This window comes from Moschus berezovskii, chromosome 10 (assembly GCF_049115385.1).
Source record: "Moschus berezovskii isolate FMDL1 chromosome 10, NW_MosBer_1.0, whole genome shotgun sequence".
NCBI classification, from domain to species: Eukaryota; Metazoa; Chordata; class Mammalia; order Artiodactyla; family Moschidae; genus Moschus; species Moschus berezovskii.
Genome location: NC_142469.1, coordinates 36780450 through 36797365, shown reverse-complemented (window position 1 = coordinate 36797365; position 16916 = coordinate 36780450). Strand labels below are relative to the sequence as shown.

The 16916-nt window shown below is 38.9% G+C and overlaps 1 protein-coding gene across 1 annotated transcript in view; it reads right to left on the bottom strand.

Moving 5' to 3' along the window:
- Positions 1-16916, bottom strand: part of MAN1A1 (mannosidase alpha class 1A member 1) — a 188465-nt gene that overhangs the window by 120567 nt on the left and 50982 nt on the right. Inside the window, exon 5 of the mRNA XM_055433883.2 lies at positions 2405-2485. Within this exon, the coding sequence (XP_055289858.2) occupies positions 2405-2485 (81 nt within the window). The remainder of the gene's footprint in view (positions 1-2404; positions 2486-16916) is intronic.

Genomic DNA, 16916 nt, shown 5'->3' with positions numbered 1-16916 from the left:
TCCTATTCCTGACAGCCAATTCTCCTGAGTGCATTGGTCAAATGAAAGGTAACTGTCAGTGATGAGGTAACTGGTAGGAAAAAACAGCAGATGATGGTATAACAGTCTAATACTAATTGTTTCTCACCTGGAAACCCCACTTTAAAGAATAAATATATTTTGGTTGATTACAGCTACATTATTCAAAAAGGATGGCATCACCGACTCGATGGACATGAGTTTGAGTGAACTCCAGGAGTTGGTGATGGACAGGGAGGGCTGGCATGCTGTGATTCATGGGGTCGCAGAGAGTCAGACACGACTGAGCGACTGAACTGAACTGATTCAAACTATAGGAATACTAAAACAACCCAACTGTTCAACATTCAGGGAATAGTTAGTGAAAACTGTGGTGAGAAGATGAATCTTTAAGAACTAAAATTAAAATATATTCTATATAAACATAGAAAAGTATATAAGAAAGGAAATTTAGCTAAGTTAATCTTTACCATAAAATTAAAATACAGAAAATATAGATAAAATTAACACAACATTTTGCACATGGATAAGGACAAAGCATATATACTGAAAGAATAATTATTTTCAATGGAAGGGTTCTTTATGGTCTTTTGTTTACTACAGTTAGCTAAGCACAGAATTTTAAAATACTCTTATAAGGTCTTAGGCAAATGATTTTATCCAGGCAAACTGTATCAGTGGGTATTATATTTTTATCAGTAAATAAATATATGTCTCTAATAAGAATACACATATATAGAAACAAACACAGGTATATAAACTTAAGACACTGTTATGAGTGAAAAAGTATCCCAATTTACATGATAAATATTTAGAAGAAATACATAACTGCTTCTCTTTGCATGCTCTATTGCCCTATCTGAGTCCAGATACAATGAAGTAGTCCTATTTCCTCCAAATAGTCTCACCCCCACAGAAATGATGAAGAGAGTTAAAACCAAGTATGCCACCTCAAAAGTAATGAGAATATGCAGACACTGGGTACTCAAAGACACAAACGCTAAAAGCAGAAATTTGTTCAGTAAAAAAACAGTAGCTAATCTTAAGTAGGAGTTTTTAAAAATATGGATTCCCTTGTTAGTGTTTATAATATCCTAAACCCAAATGAACAACTGAAGGTATTTGGGACTGGAAAAAGGGAAGAAGAGGGATAACGAAGAACAGAATTTAACTCAGAGAGGACAGATTAAGAGGAATATAGAAGCCATCTATATACTTTGAAAACCTCTATGGTAGAATAAAATCTAAAGTGAATGACAAGCTGTTTTGCTATTACTAGGAAAGTACCTGAGAGACAGAAACAAAGGAACGCAGCCTTTCTCATTAAACGTTTATTGCTCTGCTTAAGCTTGTTTGAAGGAGCACAGAAATACATAAACTAGTATACTAGGTAAGGTCCACTCTTGCCCCAGCCAGACTGCTGAGACTAACACAAATCTGATTGATATGCAAATGCAATATGTGACTGTTTCCCCTTGATGTCAGCTTCTAACACTGCTGACATTAAAAGAGAGGTCCATTAATGACTCTTAGTGGACACTTAGGTTGTTATTCACAAAGTTGCCCAAAGCCTTTTGAGGAAACAGCACCTATGCTCTTCATGAGCATGATATAAAAATCTTTTCTTAATCTACTGATAAAAAAGCAGCTAAAAATGAAAAATCTCTTCTTTGCTCTGAGCAGCAGATAATTAATGAAGCCTAAGCTAGGAAGAGCTGCAAAACACTTTACAAGGACTTCTTGGCCTACAGGATTTCTAATTGGGAAGCAGAATATCTTACTCATTTTCTTAAATACTAGTTTTTATATCACTTGCCAATCCTTCTTTATTTCAAAAAAAATTTTTTTATTAAGCTAACATTATACTAACATCTCTGATGGCTCAGTGGGTAAAGAATCTGCCTGAAATGCAGGAGACAGGGGTTCAATCCCTAGGATGGGAAGATCCCCTGGAGAAGGAATCCACTCCAGTATTCTTGCCTGGAGGATCCCATGGACAGAGGAGCCTGGCAGGCTACAGTCCATGGGTTCACAAAGAGTCATACATGACTCAGTGACAGGGATATATACTAACATTAAAATAATTTTTAAAGAAAGAAATCCATAAGCTTGCCACTCTACTAAACCTCATGACTTTGTCCATAGGCATATATAATTTGTAGTTTTAATCACATGATACATAACCTAATGGAGCCAGGCTTTTTTAAAGGCATTGTTTAACATTTTTTGACACGCACGTTCTGCTGAACTTTCCCAGTGTGCTCACTTAATTAGTACATAATAAAAGAAATCCAGTATATGCTAGAGCCCAATCAAAATGTGAAAATTTAATGGATACCACAAAAGCCATACAGAAAATATGATTTTAAGCCACTTTCCATCTTACCTCTGCTCCAGACAGATAGTAGGCTGAGATTAGTCCACCAACAAAGCGTATATTTACTTCAAAAACAGAAACTTCAGCATTCTGTGGGAAACAGAATAAAGGAGGTTCATATAAAAATGGTAGGATACAATCAAGAAAAATATCACGATGAAAAGTGCATGAAATATTTAAATTTTGTTCAATCTTATATGCTTGCTTAGAGAAATTTATACACAAGAGGAAAAAGCTTTGTCTTTTAACTGTGTCGAATATATGTAAGTATTATAGATAATTTTGACTCTTAAAATAACAATTATAAAAATATTTATAAAATGAAGTTATTTCCTTCCTCTATTCAGTACAGGTTCAGTTCAGTTCAGTTGCTCAGTCGTGTCCAACTCTTTGCGACCCCATGGACTGCAGCACACCAGGCCTCCCTGTCCCTCACCAACTCCCGGAATACACCGAAACTCATGTCCATTGAGTCGGTGATGCCATCCAACCATCTCATCCTCTGTCGTCCCCTTCTCCTCCTGCCCTCAATCTTTCCTAGCATCAGGGTCTTTTCCAATAAGTCAGCTCTTTGCATCAGGTGGCAAAGTACTGGAGTTTCAGCTTCAACATCAGTCCTTTCAATGAACACCCAGGGCTGATCTCCTTTAGGATGGACCAGTTGGATTTCCTTGCAGTCCAAGGGACTCTCAAGAGTCTTCTTCAACACCACAGTTCAAAAGCATCAATTCTTTGGGGCTCAGCTTTCTTTACAGTCCAACTCTCACATCCATACATGACTACTGGAAAAACCATAGCCTTGACTAGACAGACTTTTGTTGGCAAAGTAATGTCTCTGCTGTCTTGCTTGGTCATAACTTTCCTTTCAAGGAGCAAGCATCTTTTAATTTCATGGCTGCAGTCACCATCTGCAGTGATTTTCAAGCCCCCCAAAATAAAGTCAGCCACTGTTTTCCCCATCTATTTGCCATGATGTGATGGGAGCAGATGTCATTCAGTTTTCTGAATGTTGAGCTTTAAGTGAACTTTTTCACTCTCCTCTTTCACTTTCATCAAGAGGCTCTTTAGTAGAGGTTATAATACTTAATATTCTCTGTGCAGATGTGACAGGCTCAGGATATTCTATTATTCTGTTCTGTGTTCTTTTATTTTATTCATTTGCCTGTTTGGCCATAAGGACTCTTTATACATTGGCTGGTAGTTCAACATTATTCTAAAACTCTTCCCACATCATTTTAGAGTATTAATAGCACAGCTAGAATGTAAATAGGATCTGAAGTTGGAGTGGCTTGGGTTCTAGTGCTGGATCTCAAATATCCTGCTTTTGGTCTGGGATGGTCATATTTCTTTGAAAATAAGTTTCATCTCTAAGTAGAGAATTATATGTTGGACTTCCCAGGTGACTCAGTGGTAAAGAATCCTCCTGCCAGTGCAGGAGATGTGGGTTCGATCCCTGGATTGGGATGATGCCCTTGAGTAGGAAACGGCAACCCATTCCAGTATTCTTGCATGAAAAATCCCATGGACAGAGGAGCCTGGTAGGCTACAGTCCATAAGGTTACAAAGAGTCAGACACAACTGAGTGACTGAGCACTGAGCAATAATATATGTTGAACCCTGTTAAATTAGCTCTTATATACACCAATAATAGCTGGCTTTTATTATTATTTAAAAGTATTATATCCTGCATTATACAGTCATATAGTCTCTTTATATGACTAAGTCTTTTAATCCTCATACCAACTGCATGAAATAACTGCTATTCTTTTGTCCATTTTACAAATGGAAAAACAAAATTATAGTGGTTATTGTGACTATTTTAAGGTCAGACAACTAGTAAGTGGTTGAATCAGGATTTAAACTTGAGTACTCTGATTCATGGGCTAGGGCTCTGTCATGCTCACTCCTGTGTCACCCCACATGATAATGCATCAGGTATCTTTATTAATGGTCATATAATTCTGGCATATAATTAGTAATTATTGCCAATAATTGTTTCATAATATTTGACTATTACATTCTATTATAGATAATTTAGCACAGATGGCGTGCTGTGATTCATGGGGTCGCAGAGAGTCGGACACGACTGAGCGACTGAACTGAACTGAACCTACAATAGAAGTTAGATACACTTTGTTATCGAACCAAACTTTGGGTCTGCTTGCCCACACAACAAAATCAATCTACTGCCACTGGATTGCAGTGAAGAAAACAGGGTTTATTGCACGACGGTAATGAGAACAAGGGCAGCTCATGCTCAAAAGACCTGAACTCTCGATGGCTCTGAGGGGAAGGGGTTTTAAAGGCAGTGTGAGGGGGGGACTGTAGAGTGCATGATCCGCTCATGCACCATTCTCAGGATTGGATGGCATCAAGGTAAAATTTCAAGCATCATCAATATTCTGGTTTCAACTAGACTAGGGTCCATGTGCTTATAGTCAGCAGTTTTCATCTGGGGTGGGTCTGTTTCCTATAAAAATAACATAGGAACGTGTGCCAGGCCTTTATCTATATGTTTCAGGGAACTGGGAGTTCAGTGATTATGCTATGTGGCAGATTTATAATCTACACTGCTACCAGGTTCTAGGCCCAACAGCTATTTTTTGTTTCTCCATTTTCACATTTTCTAATCATTAACTCTTGAATCAGCCTTTTGAGACTCAAGAGAGGCCTGGAAGACTAAAGCAAAAGTCTTTTGCTTCAAAGGATAGGGACACAGGGACTTGTATATTGTTTCAACTCCAAGCTTTTGTTAGCTTCTTTTCATGGTCATTGGGCCTACGCGAGAATTGTACACTTTTGACTAACATCAAATCATTCACTGAAATCACAGAGGCTAATAGCAAACTAATATATGGAGTCAATATCCAGCAGATGAGCTTAGTCACAATTTTTGGAGAAATTATTTCCTTAAACAGACATTTATTAAGCAACTACTATGTGCCAGGCACTGTCCTAGGTTCTGGGGACACAGCAATGAAAACTCACGTCCTCAACTTATGGAGTCTACATTTCAGTGGGAAAAAACAATTTCAGGAAAAAAAGGATATGTATTTTCATTTAATTTCCACATGTTCTCTCTAAAAAGGTGTAAGGATCTCACAAAGCTACGTAATTGCCTAAGTTACAACTTTGTTTTTCAAAAAATTTCTTGTAAAAGGAAGAGCATGAAAACTACTTATAAGAGACAATAACTAGGTTAGAGTTAGGGAAAACCATCATAATATATGACTCTCTGGTGAGTTCATTTAGTTGTATCCCCTAATTTGTAATATGTACCTAGTACCTAATATAAATTGATTAGGGAACTTTCAGTTCAGTTCAGTTCAGTCGCTCAGTCGTGTCCAACTCTCCGCGACCCCATGAATCACACCATGCCAGGCCTCCCTGTCCATCACCAACTCCTGGAGTTCACTCAAACTCACCTCCATCAAGTCGGTGATGCCATCCAGCCATCTCATTCTGTGTCGTCCCCTTCTCCTCCCACCCCCAAACGTTCCCAGCATCAGAGTCTTTTCCAGTGAGTCAACTTGTCGCATGAGGTGACCAAAGTATTGGAGTTTCAGCTTTAGCATCAGTCCTTCCAGTGAACACCCAGGATTGATCTCCTTTAGAATGGACTAGTTGGATCTCCTTGCAGTCCAAGGGACTCTCAAGAGTCTTCTACAGCACTACAGTTCAAAAGCATCAAATCTTCAGCACTCAGCTTTCTTCCCAGTCCAACTCTCACATCCATACATGACGAAGGGAAAAACCATAGCCTTGACTAGACGGACCTTGGTTGGCAAATTAATGTCTCTGCTTTTTAATATGCTGTCTAGGTTGGTCATAACTTTTCTTCCAAGGAGTAAGCGTTTTTTAATTTCATGGCTGTAATCACCATCCGCAGTGATTTTGGAGCCCCCAAAAATAAAGTCTGACACTGTTTCCAATGTTTCCCCATCTATTTGCCACGAAGTGATGGGACCAGATGCCATGATCTTTGTTTTCTGAAAGTTGAGCTTCAAGCCAACCTTTTCACTCTCCTCTTTCACTTTCATCAAGAGGCTTTTGAGTTCCTCTTCAGTTTCTGCCATAAGGGTGGTGTCATCTGCATATCTGAGGTTATTGATATTTCTCCCAGCAATCTTGATTCCAGCTTGTTTTCCTTCCAGCCCAGCATTCCTCATGATGTACTCTGCATATAAGTTAAATAAGCAGGGTGACAATATACAGCCTTGACGTACTCCTTTTCCTATTTGGAACCAGTCTGTTGTTCCATGTCCAGTTCCAACTGTTGCTTCCTGACCTGCATACAGGTTTCTCAAGAGGCAGGTCAGGTGGTCTGGTATTCCCATCTCTTTCAGAATGTTCCACAGTTTTTTGTGATCCACACAGTCAAAGGCTTTGGCATAGTCAAAGAAGCAGAAATAGATGTTTTTCTGGAAATCTCTTGCTTTCTCTATGATCCAGCAGATGTTGGCAATTTGATCTCTGGTGCCTCTGCCTTTTCTAAAACCTACTTGAACATCTGGAAGTTCACGGTTCACGTATTGCTGAAGCCTGGCTTGGAGAATTTTGAGCATGACTTTACTAGCGTGTGAGATGAGTGCAACTGTGTGGTAGTTTGAGCCTTCTTTGGCATTGGCTTTCTTTGGGATGGGAATGAAAACTGACCTTTTCCAGTCCTGTGGCCACTGCTGAGTTCTCCAAATTTGCTGGCATATTGAGTGGAACACTTTCACAGCATCATCTTTCAGGATTTGAAATAGCTCCACTGAAATTCCATCACCTCCACTAGCTTTGTTCGTAGTGATGCTCTCTAAGGCCCACTTGACTTCACGTTCCAAGATGTCTGGCTCCAGGTGAGTGATCACGCCATTGTGATTATCTTGGTCGTGAAGATCTTTTTTGTACAGTTCTTCTGTGTATTCTTGTCACCTCTTCTTAATATCTTCTGCTTCTGTTAGGTCCATACCATTTCTGTCCTTTATCGAGCCCATCTTTGCATGAAATGTTCCCTTGATATCTCTAATTTTTTTGAAGAGATCTCTTGTTTTTCCTATTCTGTTGTTTTCCTCTATTTCTTTGCATTGATCGTTGAGGAAGGCTTTCTTATCTCTCCTTGCTAGTCTTTGGAACTCTGCATTCAGATGCTTATATCTTTCCTTTTCTCATTTGCTTTTCACTTCTATCTTTTCACAGCTATTTGTAACGCCTCTTCAGACAGCCATTTTGCTTTTTTGCATTTCTTTTCCATGGGGAAGGTGTTGGTCCCTGTCTCCTGTACAATGTCACGAACCTCCATCCAGAGTTCATCAGGCACTCTATCTATCAGATCTAGTCCCTTAAATCTATTTCTCACTTCCACTGTATAATCATAAGGGATCTGATTTAGGTCATACCTGAATGGCCTAGTGGTTTTCCCTACTTTCTTCAATTTAAGTCTGAATTTGGCAATAAGGAGTTCATGATCTGAGCCACAGTCAGCTCCTGGTCTTGTTTTTGCTAACTGTATACAGCTTCTCCATCTTTGGCTGCAAAGAATATAATCAATCTGATTTCGGTGTTGACCATCTGGTGATGTCCATGTGTAGAGTCTTCTCTTGTGTTGTTGGAAGAGGGTGTTTGCTATGACCAGTGCGTTCTCTTGGCAAAACTCTATTAGCCTTTGCCCTGCTTCATTTTGTGCTCCAAGGCCAAATTTGCCTGTTACTCCAGGTGTTTCTTGACTTCCTACTTTTGCATTCCAATCCCCTAATATGAAAAGGACATCTTTTTTCGGTGTTAGTTCCAAAAGGTCTTGTAGGTCTTCATAGAACCGTTCAACTTCGTCTTCTTCACTGTTACTGGTTGGGGCATAGACTTGGATTACTGTGATACTGAATGGTTTGCCTTGGAAACAAACAGAAATCATTCTGTCGTTTTTAAGATTGCATCCAAGTACTGCATTTCGGACTCTTTTGTTGACTGTGATGGCTACTCCATTTCTTCTAAGGGATTCCTGCCCACAGTAGTAGATATAATGGTCATCTGAGTTCAATTCACCCATTCCAGTCCATTTTAGTTCACTGATTCCTAGAATGTCGACGTTCACTCTTGCCATCTCCTGTTTGACCACTTCCAATTTGCCTTGATTCATGGACCTAACATTCCAGGTTCCTATGCAATATTGCTTTTTACAGCATCTGACCTTGCTTCTATCACCAGTCACATCCACAACTGAGTATTTGTTTTGCTTTAGCTCCATCCCTTCATTCCTTCTGGAGTTATTTCTCCACTGATCTTCAGTAGCATACTGGGCACCTACTGACCTGGGGAAATCCAGGAACTTTCAGTTCAGTTCAGTCGCTCAGACATGTCTGACTCTCCCCGACCCCATGAATCACAGCATGCCAGGCCTCCCTGTCCATCACCAACTCCCGGAGTTCACTCAAACTCATGTCCACAGAGTCGGTGATGCCATCCAGCCAACTCATTCTCGGTCGTCCCCTTCTCCTCCCGCCCCCAACCTTTCCCAGTATCAGAGTCTTTTCCAGTGAGTCAACTCATCGCAGGAACTTTACATAGTAATAATTTATCTGTGATGTGTATCACTCTGAATGAACATCATACAAATATTGGTAGAAGCTTTAGTATTCCACAAAATTACTGATAAGGAAAAAGGAAGGAAATTATTAACTTATTTTTGTTCACACAGCCATACTTCTTATGTCTAAAGGTAACAATGTCTAAAGTCTAATAAATAAAACCCTCAAATATTATCACTCGCAATTTGTACTTGTGGTTTTTAGTTTTTAAACCTAAGAACAGTCCTCCACATTTCTGCCTATTGAAGCATGTGATTTTATATTCTTTTTCTAGCTTTGGGTTCATTTGCTATACATTCTCTTTTCCTGCTATGAAAACTTTGGATAACTGGGACTTTCATATAAATATCTGATAAAAATTATTGCAAAGTAGAGGACTGAGCCATGTCAAACACCATCATAAATATATCTTCAGCAAGACATTAGTCACTTACAGGGTACAGCTGTTCAACCAGTTATTGATCCAGCAATGTGTTCTAGAACCTAAATTCTATTTATCTTCCTCTGTCCAAAGATATTGAGAGATGGTTTTGCAAAGTGCCCTGCTCAAGGTCAGTCTTTGTCTTTTGAATTTCTCAGATCTAATAGTTTGGTGAGCCCGTCCAAGAAGTAATCTGGCTTGTTAGTGAATCCATGCAGGTTCCTAGTTCCTTGTGTTCCTGTCTTTAAAGATCTCATTCAGGAATGTCAAATCACCATTACTCATACACAATAGTCATCATATTTACCTTCTTTTGAAAACCAAAACTACGTGTGAATTCCCAATATATAATTTTTTATCCTTTTTTTTCCCCCAAAGTTAAATCCAACTTATTTGAAACCTAACTTTGAGAGCTTTTAACATTTGGGGTTATACTATGTTTTAGGTAAGAAGACTGATATTTATATACTTTTGGTCACTCTTTACAGATCTGTAGATGAAAAGGACTAAGATAAAAATATAACAGATTGCTTGGCTATAGTGGGGGCAAAAGACTATAAAAACAGTGCTCTAGACTCGTCGCATGAGGTGGCCAAAGTATTGGAGTTTCAGCTTTAGCATCAGTCCTTCCAGTGAACACCCAGGATTGATTTCCTTTAGAATGGACTGGTTGGATGGGTACTTTTACCTGTGCCAGGCATTGTGTACAATGCACAGACGCATAGTGCCCTGTAAGAAGTGCATGGTCCCTTTTTACAAATAAAACCAAGACTCAAAATATGTGGTTTGCAGGGTCTCACATTTAGCTGTCTCCTGAACCAACCTTCGATACCAGGTCTTTCTGCCTCTGCTGCTGCTGCTAAGTCACTTCAGTCGTGTCCGACTCTGTGTCACCCCATAGATGGAAGCCCACCAGGCTCCCCCATCCCTGGGATTCTCCAGGCAAGAACACTGGAGTAGGTTGCCATTTCCTTCTCCAATGTGTTAAAGTGAAAAGTGAAAGTGAAGTCGCTCAGTCATGTCCGACTCATAGCGACCCCATGGACTACAGGCCACCAGGCTCCTCCGTCCATGGGATTTTCTAGGCAAGAGTACTGGAGTGGCTTGCCATTGCCTTCTCTGGAGGGCATGGCAACCCACTCCAGTGTTCTTGCCTGGAGAATCCCAGGGATGGGGGAGCCTGGTGGGCTTCCGTCTATGGGGTCACACAGTCGGACACGACTTAAGTGACTTAGCAGCAGCAGCAGAGGCAGAAAGACCTGGTATCGAAGGTTGGTTCAGGAGACAGCTAAATGTGAGACCCCAGCAAACCTCATATTTTGCGTCTTGGTTTTCTCATTTGTAAAAAGGGACCATGCACTTCTTACAGGGCACTATGTGTCTGTGCATTGTACACAATGCCTGGCACAGGTAAAAGTACCCATCCAACCAGTCCATTCTAAAGGAGATCAATCCTGGGTGTTCACTGGAAGGACTGATGCTAAAGCTGAAACTCCAATACTTTGGCCACCTCATGCGACGAGTTGACTCACTGGAAAAGACTCTGATGCTGGGAAGGATTGGGGGCGGGAGGAGAAGGGGACGACAGAGAATGAGATGGCTGGATGGCATCACCAACTCGATGGACATGAGTTTGAGTGAACTCCGGGAGTTGGTGATGGACAGGGAGGCCTGGTGTGCTGTGATTCATGGGGTCGCAAAGAGTCAGACACGACTGAGCGACTGAACTGAACTGAAAGAGTTGCTGCCATTACACTGCACAAACCTCTGCTGAAGTAAACCAATAAGGCCTAGCTTCCTCAGGGATGAATAGCAAATCAGCAACTGCAGAATCATAATCTTCTAAATACTAGAATGCAAACTGATCTTTTTGGGAGTCATGTCCCATACGCTTATAAGTGAGTTATGTTTCAAATTCTCTTTTTGAAATATAGTATCCTGACCAAACTTCCTTTCGTGCTTAAAGTACTTTATATAATATCTGGATTTTCCAAAGTGAACTTCTACAGTCTGTGGGTTTGAGGCCAATTTTATAAATGTCTTGATTCTAATTTACATGAAAATAAACTTATTAAATTTGAATGAAGATACGCATCCTATTAATATTAATGCAGCATCTTTTCAGATGCTCTAAAACTTCTCCAGTGATTCACCCTAATGACAGAAGAGGGGTCCGGGCAGGGAGAGAACAGTATGTGAAGGATAGGAGCCCCAAACAGCCTGAAACACTAAAATTTTGTGTGATTTATCTTAACAATGTAGATTTTGTAATCTTCAATCCGTGTTTTTCTTTTACATATGTAATCTTTAAAAAATTTTAAAAATGGGAGTATAAGTGTTTTAAATGTTGTGCTAGTTTTTTCTGTACAACATCATGAATCAGCTACATGTATCCATATATCCCCCTCCCTCTTGAGCCTTCCTCCCATCTCCCAACCCCATCGACCCTTCCATATCATCACAGAGCATCAAGCTGAGCTCCCTGTGCTATCCAGAAGCTTGTGTTTATTGTAAATGAGATTAAATTCCTTCAATCTTTAAGTAAGGTCACATTTCAGGAATATGCCTATGTAGTCTATGGTGTCTAGTACGCAGTGAGCGTACACATGTGAGTGCCAGTTTGAGAAGCAGATCCAGCCTTTGTTTAAACTGCATGCATAATGGATGAGCAAGGGGAAGGTGGGCATTTTCGGCTTATAGCCTACCCACAAAACTATGTGGGCTGGAAAAACTGCTCTTTCACTTTGACTTTCCTCTACAAATAGCTTTTGAATCAAAGAACACACTTAACCAGAATCACACATAAATTGAATAAAATACATAGTATAATTAAGTTTGCAACTAAAATCAAGAGGTGAAATCATGAAAAAACTAGGCTTCCCTACTAATGTCTCATATTACCCAGGGTGTCTCAGACTGGTAATTTCCATGGTAAGTTGACCCCTGACCTTAGTATTGCTGTCCTCTAGCATACTAAGTGTGTGTATATGTGCTTGCTATATACAAATATATATAAAGTGAAAGTCACTCAGTTGTGTCTGACTCCATACGACCCCATGGACTATACTACACAGTCCATGTAATTCTCTAGGCCAGAATACTGGAGTGGGAGTGGGTAGCCTTTCCCTTCTCCAGGGGATCTTCCCAACCCAGAGATCGAACCCAGGTCTCCTGCATTGCAAGCAGATTCTTTACCAGCTGAACTACAAGGGAAGCCCTGCAGCTTAAAAGAAAGATAAAAAAAACGTCTGACACTTGCAGCCTATTTTCTCCGTTTGGGGGCCCCTAGCCTTCCTGCCTGTTATCCTCTCATTCTCCCCTTTTCTTTTAGGAGAATTATGTTGTCAATGGAAAGGGGTGTTGTTCTCTTTCTGTAACTGCTTCTGAGCTGATAAGGGGTATTGTACCTAAACTGGTGAGGCAACATATTCTCCTAACCCTCATATTGAGGGTCTCTGGTCCACATATATATATCAACCTCTTCCTATGAGACAGAATGGTATTTTAAATAATTCAAAGAAGTTTATTAGGTTGCATTTTTTAATAAGCAACTTATTCACTTTTATAAGCAAATTATAAGATGATAGATTTTAGTAAGTGAAATAACATGCTTGACCATTTGAATAACAAATTAAGGTTGTAGAACAGATTCAGCCATGGATTTTAATTGAGGAATTATAGAGGCACAAACTTTCCTTGATAGATACATTGCTCCTTTGCACCTTCAGGCTTTAAGATAATTATTTAGAATCAACCCTGCATCAAGTTTAAGGAACTCTTCTTAATTCTTAACTTATGTTCCATACAGCAGGACAGACTGGATTGATTTAAACTGAAAAAGACTTCTTAGAAAAGAATTTTTATTTCCAGAAATATCTTAATTTTAAATATCTTAATCCTATTCTCTATTCCAATTATTAGAGTTTTTTTCTTTTAGACTAATTCTCTGAGTCCTAAAATCAGAGAATACTTCTCTGCTAGCTATTCCTCTAAACTTCCTGTCAGTTTTCTACTCAATGAACTATAAGCAAGGAACAAGCAAGTATTAACAACAGCTGCCCCACTACAAACCAATGCCATAACTCTGTTTAATAACAACTGCTCCACTACTAACATGTGATAACCTAGACAGTGTATTAAAAAGCAGAGATATCATTTTGTTGACACATTTCCATATAATCAAAACCATGGTTTTTCCAGTAGTCATGTATAGATGTGAGAGATGGACCACAAAGAAGGCTGAGCACCGAGGAATTAATGCTTTTGAACTGTGGTGTTAGAGAAGACTCCTGACAGTCCTCTGGACAGCAAGGAGATTAAACCAGTCAATCCTAAAGGAAATCAACCCTGAATATTCATTGGAAGGACAGATGCTGAAGCTGAAGTGCCAGTACTTTGGCCAGCTGATGTCACTGGAAAAGTCGCTGATGCTGAAAAGTATTGAGGAGAGGAAGAGAAGCGGGCAACAGAGGATGAGACGGTTGGATGGCATTACTGACTCAATGGGTATGAGTCAAACTCATGAAGATGGTGAAGGACATAGAAGCCTGGAGGGCTGCAGTCCATGGGTCGCAAAGAGTCGGACACGACTGAGCAACTGAACATCTATGCTTTATCTTACTGAGAACCAGCGGAAACAGCATTAGACTTCTCAAGACAGGTAACTACCTATAAGCCTTGGCTATGTTTAGGCTTAGCATACACATTCACTTGTATGTGGTACTTCAAAGTGTGTGTTGTAGTAACATTTTGAGGATTACATCTCCTCTTAATAGATTAAATTACAATATTAAACAATATAGCTTAGTATAATATGTGTCTGAGCAGCTTTTGACTTAATGTTTAAGTAACATGATAAACCTCTTAAGAGGAACAAAGTACAAGTTCTTTGGGAAACAAATATAGGCAAATCACCTTCTTCTCTCTGTTACTAGGTTAGTTTTACCAAGCAGGTCCAGAAAGGCCCACAAGTAGCAGTCCACTCTATCACTGATTACTGTCAGAGGGATCATAGCTCATATCCTTAAAGCCAAAATGGAAATCATCTCCTTTGGCAGACAGTGATTATCATTCAGAGAGAAAACACTGAACAGCTCCATTTGACAGGATAATTAACTTTGTTATCTATACCATCAGAATCTTACGGCTGCTCGAAAACAGAGCTTTTATAAAAGCAGTACTAAGGCAAAGGTCACTTCTCCTATACTCCATGGTATGGAGCTCTGGACCTAAGCCAAGAACTCATTCAGGCACTTGAAGAGATTCCAATTTGCTTCTTGAGGTCAATTTACAACCTTCAGATAGAGAACCCTACAGCTTATTTTCTAAAAAATAGGATGGCATTCCAAATGGGTAAGAGAATAATCTGGATCTTTAAAAAATACAGTCACTGTTGCTACCAGTACCTCTGTTATCTAAAACATATGGTGTTCATTATAAAAAGCACAATTCAAGTGCTTGTCAAAGATCAGTCTCATTGTGTTGCTAGTTAAGAGTCTCGAACAAGCTAATCATTAGGCTTTGTCATTCTCAAAGTTCATCTTTTCACACAGAGATATCACTTTATCTCAATGCAGAAAAAGGCTTTTTAATAATAATCTTAATATAGCTTTGATTTTTACTGAGGGTGTGTATAAGAAATTGTTATCTGGAGAAAATGTCTACGACATAAAATTCATTATGGAAGTCAGGTTTCAATATTCTTCATGGAAGGATCTAGATGATCAATACTTCTTTAAAGTCATAGTAGAGAGGAGGAAGTTCAGAACTGAATTTGCAAAGGCCTAAATATGAAACTCCTGATCATTTGTTCTTAGGTTAATGATCTTCCTGTATCAGGGGCCACCACAAACCTGGAAGTAGGTTAGGTAAAAACAAGCACATCAATTATACCTGAACTGCAGATCATTTCTAACTATTTAAAATATGACACAGTGCAGCTACCCATGTTCCATGTCAGCTTCTCTCCTAGCTGAGTCTAGCACAGTTGGTCAGCAAGTAGGACAAGGTAACAACATCTCATCATTTCATTAATCTTTAGTGAATACCTATGGAATGATGTATCCTAATGAGTACTGAGATATCAAGATTACATGCCTACTTTTGAGGGACTCAGATTCTTTGGCTGCCTATGTATTTCTCAACTCTTGGCATTTCCTTTCCACTAAAAACAGGGTCACTGAGTTAGGCAGATCTTATTAAAAATCACAGCTCTTATCTGATGCATGATTTGGAGCAGATTAATTAGTTACCTCTTCATCTATAAAACTAGGGAAAATACCACTTACCCCCTGTAATGTATCACAAAGACTAAATCAGGTAATCTATGGAAAAAATCACCCAGCATTAATACTCTGTATGTCTCAGTACTCTTTAAATAGTAATTTCATTTATCCTTTCTTCATTTCCTAAAAAACCTGGCCCGAGCTAGGTAATTTGACTATTATTCCTGCTAGACTATAAGCTTCATTAGGGTAAGAACTTGACAATTAAAAGGTAATTACTATAGCTATATTTAAAATGGATAACTAAAAAGAACCTACTGTATAGCACATGGAGCCCTGTTCAATGTTATGTGGCAGCGTGGATGGGAGGGGAGTTTCAGGAAGAATGTATACATGTATATGTAAGGCTGAATGCCTTTGGGGATTCACCTGAAAATATCACAACATTGTTAATGAGCTATTCTCCAATACAAACTAAAAAGTTAGAAAAAAGGTAATTAGTATATAATTAATACATGCATGAATCAATGAATGAGTGAGTAGCCAGGGATCTGCTTTAGATTCCTTGTTTTAGGATTACTTTGAATTCAAACCAGAAAACTCAGCCACCAGAGTCTACCCTTACAGTTTTCTGCCCAGACCCATGTGCCTTTAGAGAATTGGAATAAATACAAAGCTCTACCTGAAGACAGTATAAACCAATCGAATATTTCACATATAAACAAATTTATTCTTGACTGTAAGATTTGTTTATACTCAGGAGCACCACAAGATAAAACAACTCTCAACAAGTGATTCTATTTCAGTTTCATTCTTATTTTTCCCTTGCAATAAATTTGGAAGCATTAACTTTTTTTTGAATTACCTTTATACTGTCAATTAAAATACCTTATCAGGAAAAAGCGCTAATTTGAAAACAAGCAATAATTTATCCAGGCTGGAATGATACTACACATTATCCATAAAAATAAGTTTTCTGTCTCTGTTTAAGCTTTTCCAATTTCTCCTTCCTTTACATAAACGGAACAATGTTTTCAGCATTTTCAGAAAGAAAATTATAATTGTTGACACAATTGCCAGAATCTCTGGGTAGAAAGAGTGAACACAGGAAAGATTCTTTTATGGGACATAATAAAACCAACTAGAAGACTGCAAGCTGAAGCACTTAAAATCAATACAGTTGTCCTGAATTTATATGTGTTATTAATTTTAATATGGGAAGTATTGTCATTTGATGTTACTGATAAACTCTTATATTTTTAAAGAAAAATACAGCAGTACCCAAAGTTGTTGTTCAGTTGCTCAGT